General features: G+C 36.2%; 1 protein-coding gene across 1 annotated transcript in view; it reads left to right on the forward strand.

Annotated features, from left to right (window-relative positions):
• The window catches only part of LOC131571568 (guanine nucleotide-binding protein G(q) subunit alpha), a 108,835-nt gene that overhangs the window by 62,096 nt on the left and 19,683 nt on the right, over positions 1 to 27,056 (forward strand). Inside the window, exon 3 of the mRNA XM_058824334.1 lies at positions 16,603 to 16,757. Coding sequence (XP_058680317.1) covers positions 16,603 to 16,757 — 155 coding nt within the window. The remainder of the gene's footprint in view (positions 1 to 16,602; positions 16,758 to 27,056) is intronic.

Here is a 27,056-nt window from a genome sequence, read left to right on the forward strand (position 1 = left end):
AACTCACAAAATAGGGCTATCTAATAAGGAAAGAAGCACTATTGGAAAAACAAGTAGTGTGAAGAGAAACTTCAGGTCATCCAGCGGTAGATGTTTTCAGTTGTATTTTAGTAAGGTACACATATGTGGTCAAATGTAAATACTGCTGAATGGTTACAGAAAGCAACAAATCACTTAATCACCTTCTTTCTTTATTGTGTAATGTGTCATAAAAGGTGTATATGGCATAAAAGGTGTATAGGAGCTGGACCTCTTTCAGCTGCAGAATTTGTTAGAGTGTCTAACTATGAACACTTGTATTTAATTTTCTTCAATAAATAATGTGGAAGAAAGAATGAGAGTATTAAGTTTCTCATACTGATTATTAAAAAAGGGGGGAAAATTTGTCTTGAATCATTATGTTTTGATTCTAGTCAAACCCCTTCTATTGAACTGTAACTTAAGCTCTAATTGTTTAATAAAATGAACCAATGAATCACCATTTAAAGATTTCAGTTTTTCAAAACTTTTTATACAAGTGGAAAAAATATGTAATTGTTCTTGGTTTAGTGAAAAAGGAGCAATATTGATATAACTCTGGGTGTCTCACTTTAAGAGCTGCAAGGACAATAACAGATTTATTTACATACAGGAAGTCTCAGCCTCCATCAGCTTTAGAAAAAGTTTAATGTTAGGCATACAGGAAAGGATGTGTGATAAGTATCTTCATTCAGATATTGTTGTAGTATAGATGTTAGAAATGAGAACACTTAAGAGATTTGGCAAAGGATTATGCATTTTGAATACATTTCTGTTCAAATACATTTCAGTCAGTATTCAAATACTGTAAAATATTTTATGTCAGCAGACCAGTTACATTTCTTAAAAACTCTAGGTTTTAGCTGTTGCCCTTTAAAAGGCAGCATTTCTAGTAGCCATCTCCTCCAAATTGAGGATATCTACACCACAGAAGTTTCTTGGTATTTACCTCATTTATGTTCCATACAATCATTTTTGCATCTTTCCTTCTCAGTTGCTCTTGGTTGGGCAAGGATTGCTATGATGGAGGCAACTGCATTACACCAGATGTTCCTTTTTACCCACTCCTCTCATAATTTTCCACAGTGAAACAGTTAAGGGTGCTTTGTGTCATTTGCCACCTGTATTTGGAAACTGCCTCCATGGTTCTTCCTGTCTGGTGGATTCTTCTTGCAGAAAATATTAATTCAGTAGTTTGTACAGTCCCATGAGTGATAAATCAAAATTATCTAGTTTGCTACAATTTCATGAACATTTATTTTAATGTGGATGTCTAGAGAAATGTATCTACCTTTAAAATTGCAATACCTCACCTTATTCTCAAGAGACCAAAATCACTCAGAAGTCTTTTCCAATATCTCATTCCTGGGCCAAGAAATTGAGAAAATAATAACTAACAACTCCATTAACACATGCCATCTGTGAACATCTCAAATGTCCCAAACTCTAGGTTCAAACTAGGGCAGAGCTCACAGATGAGCACGAGGTCCATATAAAAACCAAATTTTCATTCTTCCCTCTTTTTTTTTCTGTCATCAGCCTGATCTGAATGAGGGACTGATTACTGAATTAGTATGTCTACACTTCATTTAGTTTTTATGAGGGTTTACATGTTTACATAGACAGGAAAGGAAAATGAAGGAACCTCCTATTTTATTCTTAAAATAGATTTATGAAAAATTAGAGTCCAGTATTGTATTTCTCACTGTTCAAAAAAGTATGCAAAGAAATTTTTAAAAAGGACAAAATATGTTCCATAAGCAATAGCCTAAATTAATTTCAAAATTAATCAGTGAGTATAGCTGCAACAAGCCTAGCACATATAGTTACATTACAGTTGCAATGTAACTATATATATATATGTAGATATCTGTATAATGTATCAAAGAGGAAACCCAAAGCAATTTTTTTAAATTCAGTTCCTCAAGAACTGCATGATAAATGTATGCAGCATTGGAATCCAGTAAATGTGATTCATTAAGAGCTCTCATACTGCTGAAAGAGTGAATTCAATTTAAATATCTAGCTTTTATGTCCAGAAAATAAAGTGGCTGTTCCCATCTACAGTACAGAATTTAGTACAGAATTACAGGAGTTATTTGCCTTTAGGTTCAGTAGACAGTACCTCTTCTTTTGTTTGTTTGATCTTCTTTTTATGTGATAAACTTATGTTCTGGAGTGTAAAAGCTAGTTTACTTTCAAGCTTTGTGAAAGGACTCAGAACAGTTTAACATCTTTAAAGGAAGTTAAGGCATAAATGTCTGGCTCCTGAGCTGTGCTCCAGCAGAAGTTGAGAGAGTGTTAGTTTTGCAGTAACAAATATTTGCAAATAACAAATGTGTTATTTGTTGTTGGGCATTTCCTCAAAGGGGGCTAGTTTATTAGCTTATCTACAAGGCCTTCATCAAACAAAAGAGTTAAAAATTGCAGACAGAGCTCTCAATGAGAGCTGTTCATATTCAATTATTTGTGTATATCTGTTAAGTTTTAAGAGCTTAGTATGGGATAAAAATAATGGTTAGTTGAAGGTTATTTGAGGAAACAATTAAGAGGAACATGGTTTGGGTGAAGAAGGTAAACAGTACTGGTGAGGATGCGGTGGTGACAAGTTCGTGAGTGTGTTCATGGTTTGCTGGAATTTTTGCTCTACAGCTTTCACTTTTGCTGGTTCGTCTACTTAATAGTTCCTGATTTCAGAGGGTTGCTGTCTGGTTCCAAAGCTGCCAGAAGTCTATCTTCCCCCAGCAGCATACCATTGCATTAACACAATTGCATATGCTTGATAGTTTTTTATGTCAAAGTCTTCTTCTTGCCAGCTAAGTCATGTTAGTCATAGCTGAGACATTAATCTTTAGGATGATACAGGCAAGGTAATCTATTCTGAATGAGTGATTTCAGGTTTTAATTAAAGACAATGGTTTTTTTCTCTGTATTGATCAGAAGAGTGATATCATAGATTTTAGTTAGAAGATGGAGAAGGCCCTTTCACCCATCTCACATGATACCAATGAAAGCAATTTTTATATCAAAGGGTTTTGCTTGGCTCTTTTTTATCTTTCTTTTTTTTTTTTTTTTTCTAATTACTCTCTTTATAAATATGCATTTTTCAGGTAAGTCAATAGATACAGTTCACTGTAAGGTCTTGATTCAAGGCACTGAAGCTGCTTTCTCTTTGCCTTTTGGAGAAACTCCAGTGCAGAGTTGAGAAATGTCAGTCTCAGGTCCTCTTTCACGCTATTTCCTCTAGTCACTGTTTTCTAACGTAGTTCCATGTTTTCATTTGCACTAAGAATTTGGAACTATTTCCAGCCACACCATTTTAAAGTAGTGAAGCACATATGCTGTGTCTGGCATTTATTCACACTATAAAGTCTTGCTCTTCTACTTCTCCTTAGGTCTGTTCTGTTCCTCTGTGTTCAGCAATTCCCAAAGCCTTGTTTTCTCTTCCAGAGTTACTGTTGCAGTACTGGCTTTGCTGATGATACAGATTGTACCAAAAAACCCCTAGGATTCAGATAGGCTCATTCAGGTAAACGTTGTCCAGAGTAACTGATTTCAAAAGTGTATGATTTCTGAAAATTAAAAATTAGGGTTCGTACAAACCCAGAAGGATCAGTCTGTTTTAAATTTGGAGAATAACTACAATATTATAGCTTGAACAGAAAGTTTTATTTCCTGTGGTATACCTAACACAGTGACTTGTTAGGATTGCAGATGTGAATTACCTTTTTGTAAAATATGTTCCTGTAGTACTTTTGTGTAAAAGGTTTCTGCAGTTTCTTTTAGGTTGTAGTGACTTACTGGTTTCTCACACAGTCATATTAATGTGTGTGGTGTTTGCATATGATTGTAACCAAAGTGATGATGCTTATGTCTAAGGATCAGCTGAATGGACTATTTGTCATCTCTCTGGCAAGCAGTTTCGTAAGTTTTTTTAGAATTAAGTATACATGTTTAGTTATTAGGAAAAGTAAAGATTTAGGATGCAAAGTATTGTTGTCAAAGTTTAGGTGTTGAGATGGGAACTGTAGTGGTGACTTGTTTTGGAGTTTGGGATTGGGGTCAGCCTTCTTTTAAATGTAATCAAAAGGCAATGGAAGCAGGAATTAAAAAAGGGAGATTTCTTCTCGATCATAAATTTTCTTTTCTTCTATCAGCCTTCTTCTTGGTTTATTTATGGTTATAACCCTGTCCAGATTCTTCAGTTTCAGCTTTTCTTTTGCAGCCTGACTGACAACATACTTTAGGGATTACCAAATATAGTACACAATCAAATTCAGTCCCTGGTATTCTGCAAATGCAATTCAGAATTTAATTATGAAAGTATGGAATCAGTGGGCATGCCCAGCTTCTTCTACTCTCTAGGAGCTGTTAGGCATCTCCATTGTTACACAGTTTAGGAGGAACAGCTGTACCTGCTTTTTTGATGCCATTTGCCTATGGATCACAAGCTCATGGCAGGCTGTGACTGTGACACTTGGATGAGTAATTGTGTTCCTCTGAGTTCTTGTTCTGGTTGTCACTTGTTCCAACATCTTTATTTATTTATTCATGTTGGGAGGAAAGACCAGCATTATTATAGACAAGGACTCTGGATGAAAAAAGCTTCTTACATCATCTGTCTTCAGGTTTTTTGGGGCGTGTGTGTCTAAGGTTCAACAGTTGTTTTTCTGTTGGTGTGGGTAATGCTGATACATCACTTGAACATTTAATACTGGGCTGTCCTTATGTGTAATAAGATGGTTTAGGTGATTGAACATGAAAGAAGGCAATATGTGGTGCCTTTACAGTGAAAATAATAGCAAAAAATCTATAGCCATATGGTTAGAGCTGTGTTTCTCTGGTATTCTTATTAAATAAGAAATTCTTTACCTCACCCACTGAATCTCTGTATGAAAGTGGGGAGACCAGTATAGCAGCATCAGTTTAAATATTCTAGGAGTATTTTTAATATTTCCCTGACTTCAGGGTACACAGTCTTTCTTTTATAATTATAATTCTATGATCTTCTGAGAGTAGGAGGTGACACTGCCCACAGGATACTGTCTTTAAAAATGTCATTTCCTTTCCTGTCTCTTCTTCCTTGTTGCCATTATTTTGGATAGGCTTTTTTTGTTTAATCAGTTGGCTGATTTTGCGCTTTTGGGCTTTTTTTGTGGCACATGCAACAGGAAAATGCACTCAGGAGCTGTACTTTGTATGAACAGAAGTAAGACTTGCTGTAAATTAAGGCCATGGAATTCACAGTAATGCTCACAGAAAAATTGCCAGGCATTTTGAACATACCAAACCTGTCATTAGGCAACACAGCCTTTCAAACTACTTACTATGTATGGTTGATGTATTTGCAGTATGGTATGATCCAAGACAAGTTAAGGAATGGGATAAATACACCACTTACAGATCTCTGTAAGACCCTGATGGAGTTTGCTTAATTTATTGGGTTCTTGTAGGAGTAGTGATTTCTGCAGTGCTTATTCAGTAAGAATTACAGGAGTTATTTGCCTTTAGATTTCAGTGGACAGAAGATGAAGCTGCAAAACAGCTTAAAAGTTAGAGAACTATATCTTGATGTTTATTTCCTTTCTTCTGCCTCCCCGTTCTCCTTTTTTTCTTGACATGGAAGTATTAGTGTCAGACCAAATACGTTGCCATTGATCCTGTAAGTTGTAAAGGTGAAGAAGGATGCATGTATTTGAAGGTTGATAATGATTGAGCACTTCATTTATTTATTTTTCCTTGATTAAAGACTTTGCTTACAGTTACAGCAATGGAGTTGCAAGGAGACATAATAGAATTTGCGGATTCCTGTTAGACAGTAAATTATGTGGGAGAAAAACAGTAGTGATGCGTCTCTGAAAGCACGGAGACACCAACCACAAATGTATATAATGTATATAATGTATATAATGTATATAATGTATATAAACACAGTATCATATGATGATACTGCTTATCAAATCCTTGGTCTTTATTGGGTCAGGGTTGAATTGTAGTTAGACTTGTGTTTGCTTGTCAACAGTCTGTATTTTAACAAACCTAGTTAACTTTTTTCTTTGCTAAGGTGTTTTCCAAGTGGGCTGTCAGAGCTGAGGCAGTATTTGGGACCTCTCAGCACTATGCAATACTTGTAATAATTGTGGTGCAGGAGACTGGAGGGGCTTCTGCAGACCAGCAACCACAGAAGGGTGCACAGGCAGAGCTTCTTGTTCTTGTCCAAACTGTTTTATTCTTTATGAGATTTTTTCCCCTCTGTTAAGCTTGACTCATGTGCTGACCCTCTGGGGGAAACACTGTGGATACTTGCAGCTTTCTGCTGCTTAAACTGAAAAGTGTGGCCTAACAAGTGAAAAAGAATTGCTGACCTCACAATGCGAACTTCTTTCCGTAATAGTATGGAATGATTTTACTGTTCAGTGATTAGTGTTTTAGGAAAAGGTAAATGTGATTGCTGATCCAAATTTACATTTGGATAAATACTTCTCTTTGTGGTGAATTACTGGGACCTCTGTATATACTAGTAACTTTCTCTATCATAGCTCCCCTAAATAAGGAAGTACTTTCTGTACTCTGAAAAGCTGAATTTTGAAAAAGAGTAGGACTGAATTTTTCATCAAAGAAAAGGACTGATTACTGTATGGAAAAGAATCTTACAACAGAATTTGATATTCTGTTTTCTAAGGGATTTTTGTTGTGTTTTTTGTTGTGTTTTGCGCTGGTTTGAAAGCAAACCAGTGGGGGATCCTAAGTCAGAAATAAAATTTAATAGGAAAATTAAAATAAATGCAATAATATAGAAACACTGAGAGAGTCAGAATACAACCTGACACCCTGTTAGTCAGGGTGCTGGTAGAAGTCCAATTAAATGGTGGCTGCATTCCTTTTGGAGTAAGAAATGTGATTTTGTTGAAGCAGTGTTCCTGTAGAAGGGTCTCATCTTCCTCTGAAGGTCCAGTGGTGGTGTAGATGGGTCTAGTCTTTCTCTGGGAATCCAGTGGGAAAAGGCTGACTGTGATGTTCCAAATACCAGATTTTTATCCAGGTAGGAATGCTTGGTTCCTCCCCCTGGGTGGAGCATCTCCCAATGGGATGATGTAATTTTATCAGTCATGCAGTGAGACTCAATGGCCCATTAGCAGAAGATATCTTCCTGGAGAGAGGATGGGTCCTGGAAGAGATAAAGAACACTGCTCCACCTGGTTTTAAGAGATGGTAATAGAATACTTGCTTCTGGTACATCTTGCATTGCAACCTAAGACAGTTTTTAAAGCCTCATTCTAAAATTTAAAGCAATTCAATGTGAAGCAATTTAACAGCTACAACAACGAATGTGCTATCAAAGGAAGTCACTGAAATGAAGATGCAGGGGAAACAGCACTGAAATCTTTGGAAAACATAAGTTCTGTGGTTCCTTTGTCCTATCACACAAATAAGACAAAGTTTAGTATTTTCTTAGAATTGTAGTGTGAATTTTCTAGCTTTCCATCAATTGATTTTTAAACAATTAAACATAAAGCCACCCATGTGATGCCACTGTAGTGAATTCTTCATCTACTGTAAATTCACTATAATCCACAGCCAGTCAATTTTGGTTAAAACCCAGTTTTGATGGTATGACAGATTGCAACTGAGAGTACTTTTATATAATAGTAGTTGCTCTAACATTGTTATGTTGATGCATTTAGATCACAAAATTCAAACTTTATTACAAGGAGCATTCCATATTACATTACATGGTTACCAGGTTAACATGCATCACTAAGTGTTCTCTCTATATCTATTCAGTGTTGACCTTTTTAACTAAATCTGTAGTTTAAATCATTTGAATATATATTATTAAGAGCATGAAAGTAGTAGTGTGAAGGAAAGCTCACCAGTGTACAAAGAAAGTGGCAGAGCCATGTCCTTATCATGTATTCTCCAGCTTTCTAGCCTTTTAAACTTTTACCCTCCTCTGATAGCATTTCCATGTTAGGATTTGTGATGACAATTGTGGAAGAGGGCTTTGTCCTCTGCACGTCTCCTGCTGCTTTGTATATATCATTGCAGAGATTGTTGAAGGACATCAGTGGTCACATACCGAGATGCGCAAACTGCCAGGTGCTGTGACGTGGGCTATCAAGTCGGTCACCATCAATACAAATTTGAGTGATTGTGGGGCTGTGGTGCTTTGCAGATTTAGTAAACAACACTTCTGAAGAAGGTGTTGGGTGGTTGCAAAACCAGTATAAAGCTTACTCTGATTCCTCCCCTCCAGCAGTGCTCTCTTTTATTTGATTAATAATGTCCTGACCTACCTGCAAAAATGCAAAAGTGTTCCTAGTTGGAGATGTGTTCTGCAGGTGGGGATTGCATTAAATCAATGTATTATAATTATCCACTGAAGCTAAATGTTATTAATATTTAATCCAATTTGTGATTCATTTTATGGCAGAAGTCTGAAACAAAATACTTATTTACCCTGTCTAAAAAGTAATTAGGGTTATTTTCATATTGATAGTTTAAAGCCACTGAAGAAAAAAATTTTAATGATAGCATCAGGTATCTTAATAATAACTTAAAGCAAGAGGGCTTTGCTAGCTTTTTTAACAAAATCCTGCCTTTTTTTCTTACAGTGAATTAATTATTTTGTTTTAAAGACTAATTGCAGGTTATTTTTGTTAACCATTCAGTTCAGTCTTACTATCAGCATTTGAATTAATACTGCAATTACAACTAGAAATGTTTCTTTGTGTGTGTGTTGTAGTTGCCTGCTGATTTCCTAAGTAGCTGCCTGTCTCTGATAATACTTGTGAACGGGGTAGATAAGGCCTGTTAATAAACATTCTTTCTGGATAGCAGGATATAACTCAAACAGCATGTCTTTTCTACATCAACAGCTTCCCTAAATTAACTTGATTAATTTGTTTTGAAAATTTTCTGGGAAATTGCCTTGGACATTTCTGAAACTAACAAACAACAATAACGGACAGAATTAAGAGGGTAAATTTAGATATTTGTGGCTAAATAGAACCTGTTGACTCCAGGAGACGCGATGTGATGTCTGGATGTGACTGTTTACTTCATCATTCATGTTCACTTTTAGATTTTCATCTCGTTGCTTAGAGAATCTCCAGAGTATATTGAAGAGCAGGCTTAGGTGACTGAATTCAGAAACCTTGCTATACTAGTAATGAGGACAGTTTTTCTCAATAGACTGTTTGTGATTTCACACCTGTGTTATTCACCCCTCACTTCTTCCAGATGAAATTTAATCAAAATTAATTCAAAAAAGCCCTCAATTTTGTTTACCTTCGCATAGATGTCATTCTTATTGAAAGCACAGGCTTTCAAATAAATCATGTAGGTTATTAAAAATGTACTATTAGGACACTAACATAACCCTTCAAAAATCTATTTCCTCTCATGTGATGACTGATGGTACCTTTATAAAGAACATGCCTTATTTCTCCTGAGAATCTCATCCAATTGTGCTTTGGTGGTTAAATAACCTGTCCAAATGGTTGTTTAAAAGGCCACTGTGACCTCTCACTGTAAATATTAAATAGTTAATAAGCTGAGTTAATATTTGAAAAATACAAATGAATCAATTTTACACACGCCAGGCAGCAAAGTGAGTAGCTTTTCAAGCTCTTAAAAATAGACAAATTGTTTCAATATTTTCAGTCTTGTAAAGATGTGTTTTATTGGTTATTTCTTCCTCCTTCCCAAAGATATAAGTTGGCAGCATATTTCAGGACTGGTGTTTGCTTGAAGCCTTGAAAGGGGAGTCAGCAGTGTTTTGCCGTCCTCCTTTAAATAAGCTCTTCTTGGCATCTGATATCAGCCAGCACAAATACAGTCCATTTCTAGGAACAGAGAAGATAGTACCTAATTTATAAGGAAGCTATCACTTTTTTAGGTCACACATGGCATAAAACTTTATTTTAATTTTCCCTCAAGGCTTTTTTCAAATAGTTACTCATCACTATGGTATAATATGTCTGTGGTTTCTCTAGAGAAAATATTGTTGGCTTGCTATCTTTAACATCTTGGGGTTAAATTGATTCTTGTATGACCCTGTTCTAAACAACAGCTTTTCATCTGAGATTACATTTTGCCCCCTTACTTCAGTCTTGCCAACTCATTGTTCTAAACATCTAGGGATTAATGAGCACACTCAAAATAAGTAGGTGATAGGGTGTCATGTATCTTTGCATGCCTAGGGTAAGTCTGAAGCTCACTTTCAGAGTTTACTTCCAAGAAGTGAGGTAATTGTTTAGAAGGACAATCTTCTTGGTTGGACAGCACACAAATACAATCATTTAAGTTAGTTGCAATTTTACAGAGGAAAATTTCTGCTGGAACCACTCATTATTTTGAAAGGGACCCTCCCAGTTCTCTGATATTTCTAGAAATACCAGTTTGAAATAACTGCCTCTGCTCTTATGTATTAGTCAGTAGAGGGCACTCTGCTTCTTTGAAGGTAAAAAAGTGTGACTTAAAATTATGGAGGCAAAATTCTTTTCTTTTGTGTGTGGTTTTTTTTTTTAACTTATCACATCTGACAATTTTAATTAGTATGAGTTGTATAGAGGATTATTTTTCCACGTAGTACTTTCTCTCCTGAATTGAAATTCAGATGCAATTGCACATTTTCTTGTCCTGGTTTAATCCCAGTCTAGTGCTACATACCACACAGGCACTTGATTGCTACATCCATGGTGGGGAGAAGATTCAGAGAAAAAAATATTAAACCTCATGCGCTGAGCTGAGAGCAGTTTAATAATTGAATCAAAATAAAACATCATAATAATAGGAATGAAAAGGAGAGCAAGAGAGGAACAAAACCCAAGAGAAACATGACATGCCCAGAACAACTGCTCAGCACCTGCTGAATGATGCCTAGCCCATTGCCCAGCAGTGATCAGTGCCTCTCAGCCGCCTTTCCTTGGTTCACATACTGACCGTGACATTCTGTGGTATGGAATATCACCTTGATAGCTCAGATCACCTGTCCTGGCAGTGCGGCCTCTTAGGTTCTTGTGCACCTGCTGGCTGACAGAGTATGGGAAATTTGGCTTAGAGTAAACATACTTAACAGCAAGTAAAACATCAGTGTGTCATCAAGTTTATTGTCATACTAAATCCAAAACTGTACCAGCTGCTGAGAGGAAAACTATCCCAGACGAAACCCGGACATTCCCTTAAAAGGAGCTTGCTGTTTGTTTCCCTGTGCCCTAGGTTCACCATAGGTTCTTCTCTAGGTCTGAAATGCAGTGCAATTCCTGCAGTTTCTTTGGGTAAGCAAATAGATGCTTAACTGTCTGAATCAACTGGCCGTGACATCTGTGAAGAGGTGCATCATCTTCTCAGTTCTAGGTGTTTGAATCCATGAGACCAAGCAAGGCTGTTACTGCTTGTACTCTTAAAAAAAGTCTGTAGTGCAGGACCAAGGCGCAGGAGTGAGGCTTGTGGGAGATCTGTTCAATGGTACGCTTGTTAAATAAGAATTCTAGTACTGGAACATTGTCCTTCTATTTTACTTCTTTTTAATGCACTTAGTTGTGTACTGCAGTGATTGACTGAGGTAGCAGATTCTTGGAGGCTTGTGAAGTACAGAATTTTGCTTGCAGATGGAAAGAAAATTTCAGCATGTCCATGTTTCCACTACATTTTCTTCTGTAAATTCAGCTGAACCACTATACAAAAATCTGGCTGAAAAGTGTACCATTTGCAAGACTTATCGAGCACTGTTCTTTAAAAACAGTGAAGCATATTATAAACATCTAAAAACTGAGATATTTATGAAGTAGGAGAAATGTTTTGTTATATGTTGTGTGTACAATAATTATTTGTAGGATTATAGCACAATAATTGTTGGATGATCTCAGCTTAAAAATTGTCCTTGGGAGAAAAAAAGAAGACAAAGAGCACACCAAAAAAATAGGAAAAAATACTTATAACATTGATATCTTTCTGAAAATATTATTGTAGATATGTAGAATAGCCTGGAAAAGATCATCTAGTTTCAATTCTCCCTGCTGTGGATGAGGACATCTTCCACTAGACCAGATTGCTTAGAGCTCCATGCTTGAATGTGTTTTTGTAAACATTCAAGGATTACTTGGTGATAATACTATCTTTTTATAGATGGAGCAGTAATTTAGATAATTCCTTTCAACTACAAAAATTGTTGCGAGAGGAGAGCTTGTTGCCAGTTCTTGCCTATGCTTGTTCAAATCTGAAACGGTTTTTGTTAGTTTCTGTCATTGAAGATTTGAATTAAATTTGTAAATAGGTTTCATTGCTAGAAGATTATTTCACTTGTTTTCTTTGTCAGTTATTAATTGTGAGGACTTGATGAGATTGTCATTTGTTGCTAGTGACTATGTCTAAAAGAAAAAGATTTGGTTTAGTTTTATGTTCAGATTATCAGTGTTAGAATTCAAAAGCTAAAATTAAATTTTAAAAATGTCAGAACATTATCAGGTATATTCCATGGTATCCTTGGGAATCTTAAGGATTTATCTGAACCAAAGTGTTAATCTCAAAATTTCATCAGCTGCTGAAAACCTTTGAAAAATTGTCAGTCAAAGTAATACTTGGAAAACAAGTCAAAATGTGACCTAATGAGACTGTTTACTATTTAAACCCAGTAGTAACTTAGCAAAAATAAATTTTTGCTAGTTGTTTTGGATCTCTCTTTACTTATATGGACTGTATTTTACTCATTGCTCTGTTTTCTTTAAAAAGGAATTTGGCAAAGCCTGGAGAATAAGTTGAACTTGTGAATAAATGTCATAGACTCCTAATCAAGTAGTTAAATATATATAAATTAAACGTGTAATTGAAGCTATTGTTTACAATTAGAATAAAATTGCAAATAAAATTGGGGTTTGTTTGGGTTTTTTGAACTATTTTAGAAGTGAATGTAAACAAGTAGGATGTTTAGGCAGACTTGACTAATTTCAGGGCAGAATACCTCATCTCCTGCCAACACAAAACCAGCTCTTTGGGGGTGAATTACTGAAGCAGTGGAAAGGATGTAGCAGTTAGTTGATCCATAGAGATATTTCAGAAAGTCAGCTGTAGAATTTCCCCAGCTCTACAAAGCAAAAGTGTTTTCCATAGAATAAAGCTGTTTCTTTTTCTATCCTCAACAGCAAAAATGACACATTTTTACAGCACACATCAGGAAAGTATTCACTAGTTGCAAAACTTCAGGACCAGTGTGTGAAAATTTCATGTAAGGTGCTACATTTAGTACCTGCAGGAGGTATGAAAGTGCCTAATTTATAACCTGTTGCAAATGTAACATGCCACACACACAAATGTAAATATTAGTTATTATTTTTTTTGTGATAGATTTTTGCAACCTGCTGTTCAGTTTTGCACTGATGTCATCTTCCAGCTTAGCTCTATAGTTATGCCAGTATTTGAAGAGTGTAACACCCTATGCAGTCATTGGCAAGCAAAGTTGTAGCATTTAAAAGTTGTAATGCTTAATGATCTCACCTTCTAAGAAAGAAGTAGGCAAATGTCTTGAAGATCTGGAGAATTAGAGGTCTGGAGAGTTAGAGGTATGAAACTTTTAAAACAGAGGATAAAAGAGCCTCTAATTTTTGATTATTAAATCTTCATATTTTAGTTTATAGGTGGAACAACTAGAGAGAGTGAAAAATATAAAAGGATGATTAATATTTAGAGTCATAAGGTGAAATTTCTCTTTTGCCTCTGTCATCACTGCAGTTGAGGAGGTTATTGCATTATCTCTATGGCGTTTTAAGTCTTTTGTAGCAGAGAGAGAAAGTGAGATGTTCCCCCTCTCTTCAAATAACAGGTATTTTTTGTTTCAGATTTTTTTTCTTCATATACCAGCAGCACAGGGAATAAAAGATGACTAGAAATTACTGTAATGTTTTTCATTAAAGGTAGTCAAATAATTTCAAGTATTAGAATATGTTTCAATTTCATTTTGCTTTTGAAAACAAGAGTTATATCTGTATTTTACATCAAGCCTCAAGTCTCTGAAGTACCAATATATATGAAATGGTATTATATCCCTGGTGAATTGCTTTATATACCAGACACAGACAAAACATTGGAAATACTTTGGTAACTAAGATTTCCTTGGAGGTGAAAAAATGCCCCACAATATACTGCATTATGTTAGTAATTTTTGCAGATGTAAGATTTTTGGGTTGTTCCGCAGAAATGGCATACAATTTCCTGCCTTCATGGAAGAGTTTACTTCCTTCATGGAACTATTTACCTGCACAGTTTTCATCTGCTTATTCCATACCTTAATTCTTGGGGATGTTTTGCAAATAACAAATTTGGTCATAGAGTCATAAAAATATGATTTAATTATGAGAAGTCATGAGAATTGTGTAATACTTAGAGTGCAAGTTGTATACACTGTTTTCATTCCCCTGTTTGTGTTGTATTTTAAACATTTGAGTAGCCCTGTAATGGCATTCCTAAGGTGACCATAGATCCATGTCCCAGGCTGGTTTACACAGGCTCTATGTATGTTTCTTTGAAATTCTGATGGATTTCAGTTCACCCAGCTGAGATGTCATCCTTTTACTACGAGGAAACAAAGAAGCTGTTATACACCCTTATTTCTCCCTTTGTGCCTTCATTGTTGTTTATATCTTCATGTTGCAAGTGGAGCCATGGTGAGGAAGATGCTGCTCTAACAGGTTTTGTGAGGGTTTGACAGCCTTATATGTAAATTACCATATAGCACATACTGACTGTCTGACAGCTGCAGCATTCTCAGTCTTTAAGTGTTACAGTAGACATCCATAGTTGCATTTAAGTTCAATTTACCAGAAAGTGTTGGGATCATCCAAAGTTGCTGTGCCATTTTTATTCTGTAGCTGGGGTTTTAAAATGTGGTGATTATCCTGCTCTGCACTATCCTTTGAATGGCCTTCCTTTGAGTCTAATGTGTAGTTTTGAGTGCCGGAATACACAAATATTAAACTATTAGGGAGTGTCCAAAAGGGGGGCCATGAGAATGGTGAAGGGCCTTGAGGGGAAGCCGTGTGAGGAGTGCCTGTAGTTGCTTGGTCTGTTCAGCCTGGAAAACAAGAGACTAAGGGGAGACCTCATTGCAGTTACAACTTCCTAGTGAGAGGAAGAGGAGGGGCAGGCACTGAGCTCTTCTTTGTGGTGACAGTGACAGGACCTGAGGGAATGGCATGAAACTGCAACCCAGGAGTTTTACACTGGATATTCTGAAGATTACACTGATTTAAAAAAAAAGGCAAACCAAAGAGAGATGACTGATTTAGTTCCTCCTATAGCTGGAAAAGTGAAATACATTTTTGGCATTAAATATTTTTATTTACTCAGTTTATTCAGCTAACTGTTATTGTTGTCATAACCAATGAGGTAGTTCAGGAAAATATATACAGCATTTTTGTAAAATCTAGTTTAATTTAAATGCACACAAGTAGCCAAAGGAAAAAAGTGCTTCACAGTAGTGAAATGCCAACTCACTGGTCTTATGCAAATCTAACCACCATTAACGTAGTCCTACAAACCAAAGAACAGAGAAAATATGAACGTTTTTCTTAGTAATAGTGCTGAGTTACTAGAACTTTCTCAGCTCTTTTGAAGTAGATTCTGTAGGACCAGGTTTTTCCTAGTGGCTTGGAAATTATTTTGCATTGGGAAAATGGAAATTATTTTCCATTACTTTCCCATTACTATAAAAATAAGAGATGATAATAAAGAAAATAAGTAGAAGACTGAGGTGATGAAGCCTAAAAACAAAAAAACCCACACTTTTATAAGTATATAATGGATTGTGGCAAAAAGAGTATTGCCAGGAAAACCAGCATAAAGCTGTAATACAATTGAAGCTCAGAATCAGTTTTTAACCCTGCTCATAGTTTTCTGAGGGGAATAAAGAGGGAGAAAACATGGTTGCTATTTCAGTATCTTCTCAAGTGGTGATATCGTGATTACAAAATTCCAGTTTCCGTATTCTGAAATCTTTCTTTAAATACTTATAGAAACCCATGAAGAAGATCCTAAATGTATGAGACGTGGTTTTCCAAAAATAGTTGATTAAGTGTTTACAAGATTTCTGGTAAATAAAAGGAGACATTCTTATATTCCCAGAAGGCCATGGAAAATATTGTCTGCTGTTGTCAAAATTGTAGTGAACTGAACAGCCATCTACATCATCTAGATGTTGGTGAAACAACTGAGTTGAACTATCAGTAGCCAGATCTTAATGACCAGTTTGAATTTGGTGGTGCTTACAGAATCCTTCTGTTTTGTCTGTTATTTTTATTTTTTTCTTTGTTTTAATGTTGTGGTAACAATTGCTGGTGTCCCAAAAGAAAGAAGTCTAAGAAGATGCAATTTTCCCAAGAGCAACTTCACTCCCTTTGATGTTAGCTTAAAAGTTACCTCCTTTTTGCATCTTCACAATCATCTTCATGATATTTGATTTTTCAAATTTAAATTCGTGTTGGTGATATAACCAATGTGAAGAATTATAAATCTTGTTAATTGTATATGAGCTGACTGCAAACATAGAAAATTAGGTACATTTTTACTGTTTTGTTTGCTTTGAATTAGGTTCATGCACTATTAGTTCGAGAAGTTGATGTAGAGAAGGTGTCAAGTTTTGAGAACCCATATGTAGATGCAATAAGAAGCTTATGGAATGACCCTGGAATTCAGGAGTGTTACGATAGACGACGGGAATATCAATTATCAGATTCAACTAAATAGTAAGTACATGGTAGTTATGAACATCTATATATAATTTTCTGTTTCTAACAAAGTAATTTTTACTTTTTAGCATGTTGTACTATATGTCTGTGTGCATGTTTGTATGTATATGCAGCACAAGCATAGCTGAATATAAATTGAATTAAGGAGTGGTATACATCTATTTTAGAATTATACCTGTGCTTATTTTACAAAATGATAGTTGTGATCACACAAAGTCTTAAATTAACATTCAAACTAGGGATGATTAATTTGGGGGGGAATTTTTGTTAAACCTAGTCAACTTACTCTCTTCCAACATATAATCACAAATGCAAGATATGCAAAAATAATTTAATGTAGTGTGACAGTAGTGAATACTGGGAAGTGCAGCCAAAGTAGACCTCCATACAATTCATAAAAATTGAAATATCCAATAACTTCTATTTTCCAGATTTTCTGGTTTTCCTCTCTGGCATTTGCAGTCTTAGTGGTGAGGTAAACAGTACTAAACAAAGAGATTTGTTTTATACTGTCTTTTAGAACTGTCTTTCTATTATGGAAACAAATTCTAAACTTTAAAATGGCTGCCAGGAAGAAATCAGTTAATCAAGTTAAATTGTTTGTTCTAGAGCAACAATAATAAAAATGTGTATGTGACTAAAAACTATCTGAAATGTTACCTTTTTCTTGGGACTGGGATCTGATTAGAAAAACATGTGAAATTTGTCATTGGAATCTGATGTCTGCCAGAGGTTTACTCCATGAATCTTAGTTATTTTTTTAGTGATGTGGCATACAGCTCAGGTGAAATTTGTCATTTGCTGTCAAAGAAACAGATGATGGCCTTTTGATGTTGACCTGTGCTACAGAGCACAGCTTGGTTTGTTGTTAAAGCCGTGGCAAAAACCTCCACGGGTTCTACCTTGATTTCTGTATTAGCTATGAAAAAAAATTATTCCAGTGACATAATTCCAGTCTCCATTTGGCATGTGTATGTGGATGGAAGCCTCTCACTTAGGAAAGCACAATGAAACTTCCATTAAGCTCATTGTAGCAGGACATTAGACATGACAGGTGTGGAATGACATTTATCTGCATAGTAGTCTAAGCATCCCTATCTAGTACCGCACTTTATAAGGGAATTAGACAAGACGAACTTACTAGGATCTTGCTGATAGAATTTAGGCAGCTGAAGACTATGGATGCATGACCTAAGTCTCCTCAGATCCGTTGCAATGTTATCACCACACCATGACTTCCCTTTGCCCTGAGCATAGGGCTTCTGTTGTCCTGTGCAGTTCTCTGTCCTGGTTACCTTCCCAACCCATCATTTTTACACATACATTTTTGTGTAGGGTGGTGCAAAGCACAATGGCATCTCTCTTGTATTGCTCAGATTCTCACTGTCCCCAAACATACCATACTGTGTTTTGGTTTTAGGTGGTAAGGAAACAAATATAATATTGCATAAAGAGAAAAATTTCAGGGTGCATAAACAGTGATAAAAAAATTTTAGAGACACGTTACTAACAACATATTTTCAGGTTGTTTCTGTACTGAAATGAGTGGCAGGGTTAACTAGAAGGTGAAGCATCTTATATTTTGAATTTCTTGTATTTGTAGGTCCTAACCTTATTTCCACAACAGATGAGATACTGGTTTTAAAGTTGAAGTAACTATGTATTTTGTGTGCTCTACCTTAGAGGCTAAAAATAGGATTACTCTCCTAAGTAGGAAACAATGATCTGATGCTACTTCAGATCAGATTGTGCTGAATACCGTAGTTTCGATCTACTTTTAATAAATTGGCACTGTAGTGGATCTTTTGGGTAGCATTAAGAATAGTAGGGAATAATCATTAAGTAGCTATTAAAAAAACCTTCTAGTACATTGTCTTGCGAAAGGTACATGTACTAGTTGATTGGTTATTTCTTAAGCTCAGCATGTTTAGCAGTCTACCATGAGTTTGTGGAGATTTGGTGGCTTTATTGTAGTTCATACTATGGATTTCAGCAAAATCTTTTAAATTAGACTTGTTAATCACTGTATATGAGTATTTAGAAAAGCCTCTATGTATACTTATGCTTGCAAGTAGAATTTTTTCTGGGTGTGGAGGTCCACTATAAAAAATCAGCAAACACAAAAGAAATGTTGTTTCAAAAATACAGTATGTGTGTTTACAATTAAAACACCCAAACAAATTCATTAACACTATAAATGTCACAAAGCAAGGAAACAAATTGGTTTAAAGCTACTACTGGGATTCACAAGGCAGTAAGACAGAAAAAAGCACTTGATGCTCATTGTCTTCTGACTTGATGTATAAACCAGAATAGTTTGTTGTCCACCAGCTCTCAGCATATGTGCCAGTATCTGGTAAATGTATGTGTCAATGTCAGGTGTGTTCTTCATTCATCCCTTGCACAAGCCTCTCATCTTCTCAGTAGTTTTCCACTGTTTTTGTAGTAGTAGTAGCAGTAGTAGTGGTAATAGTATTTTCAGTCTGCTGCCTATATTGCTCTTTTCTGCCATCAGTCTTCAACAAGGTTGAGTGCTGAGTGCTGCCCTTGGGTCACAAGGCCAAGGCAGTGATACAGGCAGGGGCAGAGTAGCTGGAAAGCTGCCCAGCAGAAGATGACCTCAGAGTGCTGCTTGACAGCAGATGAATATGAGCCATCTTCTGGCTGAGAAGGCCAATGGCATCCTGGCTTGAATCATATATAGTGTGGTCATCAGGACCACATCTTATTTCTTGTATCAGAAGGACTGTGGAAGGGTTTGTCCCCCTGCAGTCAGCACTGCTGAGGCCACACCTCAAATCCTGTGCCCAGTTCTGGCCCCCTTACTGCAGGACAGACACTGAGGGACTGGAGCATGTCCAGAGAAGGGGCACAGCCCTGGTGAAGGGTCTGGAGCACAAGTCCTGTGAGGAGCAGCTGAAGGTGGGGGTCTTTAGCCTGGAGTAAAGGGGGCTCAGGTGTAAACTTACCACCCTCTACAACTGCCTCGAAAGGAGGAGGTAACCATCTGGGGGTCAGACACTTTTCCAGGTAACAAGAGATAGGACAAGAGGACAGAGCCTCAAGTTGCACCAGCTGAGGTTCATTTTTCTGAGCATTAAGAATAATTTGGTCTTGGAAATAATTGTTAAGTATTGAAACAGACTGTTCAGGAATTGGTGGAGTCACCATCCTAGAGTTGTTCAAGAAGTAATTGGATGTTGTACTTAGTGCTATAGTCTAAGTGACAAGGTGGTGATTGGTAAGTGTTGGACTTAATGATGTTTGAGGTATTTTGCAATCTAAATTATTCTCTTACTACACATAGTCTTTTTCCTGTTATTTTATTGTTTCTAAATTACGTTTCAGGTTTCTATTATGTCCTGTATATCATACTACTTTCACTTTCTGCCATCTTTTGACCCGTTTTGTCATTCTTTGTCATTGTTAGCTTCATTTTTGATGTGCTCTAGAAGAATACACTCAGTGTATGTTTACTAGAAGAGGTGGGGGTAGTGTCTAAGAAAGAAAATTTTCTGCATTATGGGAGTCAATTTGAACTTCTTGGAGGCTTAACAAATTAATTCTATTCTCTTTCCTGACCATTGAATGCTCCAAAGCTTGGATGTTCATGTTGTTTTAAAATCAACTTTTAGACTTCTCTGTAGTAAAGTCAAGAGCACCTGAGGTATATAGAGGTTATTTGCTTTCCATGTGCATTACCTGGTGACTTAGCCACTTAATTACCATCAAATTAGTTCCCTTTAAGATGCTGCTTCACAGTGTGAGACAGATGTAAACTAACATGGAGAATTGCTTTTAGTAGTAGGTATGTGAGATAAGATGAGAGAATTCAGAATATGCTGTCCCAGCTGCCTAGACCTTAATCCAAATGTAAAAAAGTTACCATTAAACAGTTTGATTGTATCATACTTTTTCAAAGCCTAAGGAAAGGAGAGCCAATAGCCTTCTGTGTTGGAGAATTTGGGTTGCAATTGGAATTTTTGAAAATTCTTCACCATTTTTCTCCAGTATGGCACTAAGGGTTTACCATTCATTAACAAAATGTAGGAAGTGTCAAGACCTAGAAAGTGTCCCAGAGCCTTGCTTGGCTCAGACTTTTAATTTCATCTTTTTCTAGCCACATGAAATTGAAGTATTTGGCTGCTGTGTACCTCCAGCTAAGGACTTCCTAATTGCTACAAGCACTGAGAATGTCTGTTTAGTTTCCCTTCCGTGGCTATGTTTTCTAACACTTCAGAAAATTAAGTTTAATTTTCCCATTAGTGTGTTAGCTATGCCAGTGGATATCTATAGCAGATTTTGTTATTATATAATGTACTGCTTCTTTAGTCATGCATGCCATTGCATTCTCATGCATGTATAGTCTTTCAGGCTTTTGTTTCTGGACAGTTAGTATAGAAATGCAGATTCCCATACTTTACTGTGTAATATAAGAGCTCAAGTGTGTGAATATGAGGTCATTTACCACATATCACTGATTTTTAACTGGAAAGAAAGATATGAAACCTAGTGATGTCTGCTCAGTAAAGTACACCTTTTGTAAAACTTGTTGCAGGAGGTGTAAGGCTTTGGTCATCTAGTAATTTTTCTATGACAGTACTCCATTTAGGTTTGAAGTATTTTCAAAACTTTGGGTAAAAAATTCATTTATATCTGTCATCTAAAACTATCATCTTCCTTCTGTGTTACTTTTCTGAAACAGGTAAATTTCAGTGGAACTAGCCCCCTTTAAATACAATGTGCTTTGGGGTACACAGGAGGGCAAGAGCAACCCATAAATATTAAGTTTTTACTAATGCAGTTTACTCCATTTCTTGGCATTGCCTTTAGCAATAATTTTTTCATTTCATAAAGGTCTAGGGCACTCTTAGAGCATGATGGGTCTCTCAGAAGTAGTAATAATGTCTGAAATTGGGACCTACTATGAAATTGAACTGATAGCAAGTTCTGAACAACTGTCTGGGATATTTGTGTGGCAGTCATTAGACTGTAGTGACAAATATAGTCATATAGTGATAATTTAAAAGATGCATAAGTACATTATTATTTAATAAACTGCTTATTAGTACTTGCTTACTTTCATTTGTAAAAATATACCTGAAGGTCCTAAACCTATACTTGAGGGCAATTTGTGTTGTAGAATTGTAGATTCTGCTTTTGTGTATTCAGAGTTTGCACAGCCTTACGTGCGGTTTAGAGTAAAGTAGAAACAGCAAATAAAAATGAAAGTCTTGAATTCAAAGATCAAGTACTAGCAGCAGAACTATGATATAATCCTATCTTATGCTTTAGATATAGTCCCAAAAATAAAAGCAATGTCTGAAGAAAGATGGGATGTGCATACCAAAGTACTGCTTCCCATACAAAAACTGCAGCTTATACAACACAGCTTGGGAAATTCAAAAAGGAAAGAGGGACCATGTAAAGCAGTATACAGTATGTGTTTATTTCAGGATTTTTTTTTTGATGCAGCACCAAACATGTTCTTAATGACTGTATAATTTTTACACCACAGTTCATAAAAAGAAAAATTTGCATGAGTATTTGTTTCTTTTTTGACTAATCTTTTTAGCCTTTGTTAATGTTGGCTTTTAGTGAGGTAGGAAATTGAGGAAGACAACTAGGTAGGGCTTAGGTGGAATATGGATTAAAAAACTGCTGTGCCAACATCTTCCTACCTCACTTCAAACTATAGATTAAGATAAGATAGTTCTGGAAACTGGCAATTTACTTCAACTTTTCATCAATGGTGTAGAGTCTTAGAAACACAAACCTCTACAGACGTTCTGAGAACACAGCCAGTACTTGTTTACATTTAGTTTTGTATGCTGAAAATCAATTCCATTTACTGGACTGCTGCCTCTCAGCATAGAGAACACTTGTGTCAATTATTCTGGCAGCTCGGTGATGCAGGAAAAATCCTGCTACAGCAGCTTTAGCATTTTGCATATCTGCTGTTGAAAGTCAAGCCAGTTGCATGTTTTCTCTAAGAAGCAAAAAAAGAAAGGCTTTTGTTTTTCAGCACATGATCCAAATTAGTGCTAGGGGTTTTAGGAGAGTGGCCTCATCAACTGGCTCAAAGTTTTGCAGAACAAACTAAAAAAAATCCAACCCCACCCCAAAACCACACCAAACTCCAGCAATAGTATGTAGTATAGCTCCACCCTGCTCCAAAACAGGCAGGCTCCAAAGGACAGAGATATATCAAATCTTGTTTATTATCTTGCCAAATTATCCATTGTCATAGACTTAGGTTAGGTTTCTGTTTTCTCTTGCACTGCTGTTATCTGTGTATGAAATAGAGCGTTTCAAGAGGGTCATACCCATGAACTATCTTAATATTAAGGAAAAATATGGTTTTTTGCATTAAACCTCTGAACTTTGGGGTTGAAAAGATGTAAATGTTTATTGTTACTATCATACCAAAATCTCTCGTCATTGAATGCAATGAGAAAACATAAAACATTTGCATGTGAAATGTTTCTGGTAAGGCTTGCTTTTATAACTGTGATTATACTGAAATCATCAACAAACTCTTCCCTGTACTCTCATTCTCACCATAAACATGTGTTGGCTGGTTGGGTGATAACAAATCATCCTTACTGGTTTTATACTGACCTTTCTATCAGTGTCAATAATTACTTCTGTCTCAATGTTTGGTTTTATTGAGAGGTTTATAACATAACGTTTCTGGTATGGTGCCAGTCAGATCCTTTCTCCTCAGCAGTGTGTTACAGATGCATTCTGCTCTCCAGAGACTTCTGTGCTCAAAGTGTCTCTCAGACTCCTAAGCCCAGGGTTTGATAGTGTGCCAGTGAGTGTTAATTCAGCACCTTGCTACATCAGTTTTGCCTGTTGAGTTTAAGAAAAGTTATTAGACAATACTGATGAGCAGACTAGTCTCATTTTTAACCTCAGATAGGGAAATTATGTTAGAGATGTATTGAAGGCTGTATCCTTTCTACCTTTGTCTGCCCATGCCTTACTGCCTGCATGTGATCAAGTAGGTTATACACTAGTATAGAACTAGAACAAAGTTTAATGTTACATAAATTCATCCTATGAATTCCTTAGAAAATGCTTCTTTATCACCTGATTACTTGGAAAAATCTGACCTCAAAGATGCTGGTAAGTAGTAGCTCATAGCTAGAGGAGGGTGTTTCTTTGAAGTGTCTGCCCCATGTTGAAGGTGCTCCAAGATCTTGATTTCTGAAAGTAAATTCAAATAAGTTTTGATGGTCTGTCTTCATTAGGTGGTGTAGCCCTAGGAAATAAGGCTCAGTATTGAGCTCCCTGTTCATGGTGACTGGAGTTATACTCAGTTTATTAAAGAACTTTACTGGTTAAAACAACTGTGGTCTGCTTATTAAGCTTAGGAGTCTCACTTCCTTGCTCAATTTCCATATGGGAAATACATGTAGGAAAGTACAGAGTCAGTCTATTCCCATAATCCTATTCCTGCTGTTACCTGGAAATGTAGACCCACTGTACCTTTGATATGTGCTTTCTTTCAACAGCATTGTTAGCATGTCCATAGCTTGGCAGCTTCACTGAAGCTGGCTGCAGGCTTAGACCTTGTCACAGGTGATGTAAAGTGCATTAAAAATAATTACTTAGCTCTTGGTGCTGACTGGGAAATAAAAGTCTTCCTCTGCTTCTAGTCAGCGTGCAGATCACGGGTATGTTGCTAGATGCTGGCAGCTTGTCCTGACGTCAAGGGAGGTCCACTGCCAGCAGCTCATTACATACTCATTGCCTCGATAATGCACCTTCTGCCTGTCACTATAGCAACCCCCGGAAAATTACCTCAGCACCACTAAAATTCATGTTTATTAAAACTAATTATGGATATAATTAACTTTAGAAACTTGGTCTGTATCGTAAATTTACTCAAAACCATGTATTTTCTCATTTTATCTCCTTTCTATAATGCCTAGCTGAGTAGGTGCTGTTTGGGTGAGAGGCCATATAGCTACAGTGTGACTCATCAAAACAAGATTTCTCAATAGATCGTGAAAATGAACTCTGAGTACCATGTAGCTGAGACCTAAATGTCTTGCACAGTTGCTACTACCTGTACAACTGATTTTTCTGTGGTAATGCTGGTGGTTACTCAGTGTTGAACTAGACCTCAGGATGGCTTCCAGAGTGTTTCCAATAACCATATTGTTATTATGACTTCAAAGTTTGAAGCCAATAAACTGAAAAAATACTTGCTCTGTGCAATTACTGGCTACTGTCCTTTTTTGTAAGATTGTATCTATGTCAAGTCTTGTGGTTTGTTTGCTAGAGTGCATGTAAAGTCAGTTGAAGTATACATTGGAGAGTTAAGTGCATTGGTAAGACTGATTTGCAGTATGTGTTATTCCATTTTGAATTGAGCATCTACCCTAAAACACACAGTGCATTTCTCTTATTTGTTTAAATTTCTTGTTTGTATGTAGGATTTGTTTCCTCAGGAGGGCAATATAGTTGTCAGTACTTTAGGGCTGCATTAGATAAGTGCTTTAGAACCACAGTGAATCAGTTTATTAGTAAGCAGATACATACAAAAGCCCATCAAATTTTCATTTACTCCTCATCCATCTGCATTAAAAAACTCAACACAGTTCACATGGCTGTGGCTTCACAAGTTGTCTTCTGGTTGCAGATAAACCAGTGAAGAGAATAAATCCACCCTGCTTTCTTGCTGGAGTTTATGGACTTGCCACATCCTAGGACATATCCCTCAAATAAACCATAATCAGAACAATTTCAGTAGTGTTTCTTCACTGTTCCAAATAATATTGGCAGAGATGTGTTATCAAGCTATTGCACAAGTTAAAGAACTGGCAGCTGGGGATGGGCAGAGGAGCAGCTAGGGTGGTCTGGAGCCAACAGAGTTGAAAGCAGAAGACAATTGGCATTAGCTAGCACTTTGGATGTTTTAATTTAAAGTTGCTGCCTCATAAAGTAATTCAAAAACAAATAAATCATTAGTTTGATAAGCTGTAGAATGTTTAGAGCTTATGTATGCAATGCTGCACTTCCCTGGTGATCAGGGAATTTCTTTAAGCCCCAGCTTTCATGAGGGTAAAAAACATGTCAAATATCCAATTCTTTTGGTACAAAGAAGATTTAAAAGTAAAAGTCTTTATTGTGACAGCAAATAAACCATGATAAGCCAAATAATAAAATCTCAATGCTACAGGAAGAGTTAGAATAGTAGTAAGTGGAAAATGTGTGTGCTGCTGGTATGTCTTTAAATATTAATTGTATTCTAGTTGTCTTCTCTTTTTATGTAGTCAGCTGCATTCACTTACATATTTCCTCTCAGCATTTTGAAATAGTGACTCAGCTCAACAACCAGTTGTTCAGAATAATCAGAGTGTCACCCCACCCCTTGTAATGAAATGCAAAAATCCATTTTTGTGCTTCATAAAGAGAAAGTGCCTTGAGTTTTCTCTGTGTAGTACTGTGGATGTAGAGATGTAGTGTTTTGCAATTAATGCACAAGTTATGATAATGTTTTGAGGTTATGTGTGTTGATATGCTCTCATTGGTATTGTAGGAAGATTGCACCTGACTGAAAAGAGACATTTTATTTCTGTCATATCAAAAGTCTTCAGACAATGTTATAAAACAGTGAAAAAAAGGGAACAGAAAGACCCTGATGTCAATCCCAATGATAGATGTTCTTGCTTAAAGAAAATAGGTGGTTTTTTAAAATTCCTTCTTTATTTTAGAGGTTATGTAAATTTTAAAAGAGACATGCCACATTTTTAGTGAATTTAGAAGATCTTGAAGACAACTTTGTGTTGCTGCTGCTGGCAGAACTTTCAGTCTGATTTTCAGATTTTCATGTTTAATCCCCCTGAAGTTGATAGCAGAACACCAAGTTACCTATCTTCATGGGGTAACAGGAAGTGTAATTGTCTGCAGAACTATCAGTAACAGAAAATACCGGTTCCTTTGCTTCAGAGCAACAGTGCAAAACTTAATTTAAATCTGAATTTCAGTACAAGTAATTTTTCAGCATAAGTTAAAAGAGTCTGTTAAAATAAAATGTAAAAAACTCCAAAAAACCCAGAAAAAACTCAAAAAAAACCAAAACCAGAACAAACAAACAACAACAACCACCAAAAACCCAAACAGAAAAACCACAAATCAAAACTAAATCCATTTTTTTCTCTCCGGGAAGAATTTAATTGACAATTTGCAGTATGGTCACAGCATTAAAATAGCAACGATAAAAGACTTCAATTTGTAAAACTAAGACTTGTGATATTTTCATTTAAATAAATTGATACAATA

This window comes from Ammospiza caudacuta, chromosome Z, assembly GCF_027887145.1.
Source record: "Ammospiza caudacuta isolate bAmmCau1 chromosome Z, bAmmCau1.pri, whole genome shotgun sequence".
Lineage (NCBI taxonomy): Eukaryota > Metazoa > Chordata > Aves > Passeriformes > Passerellidae > Ammospiza > Ammospiza caudacuta.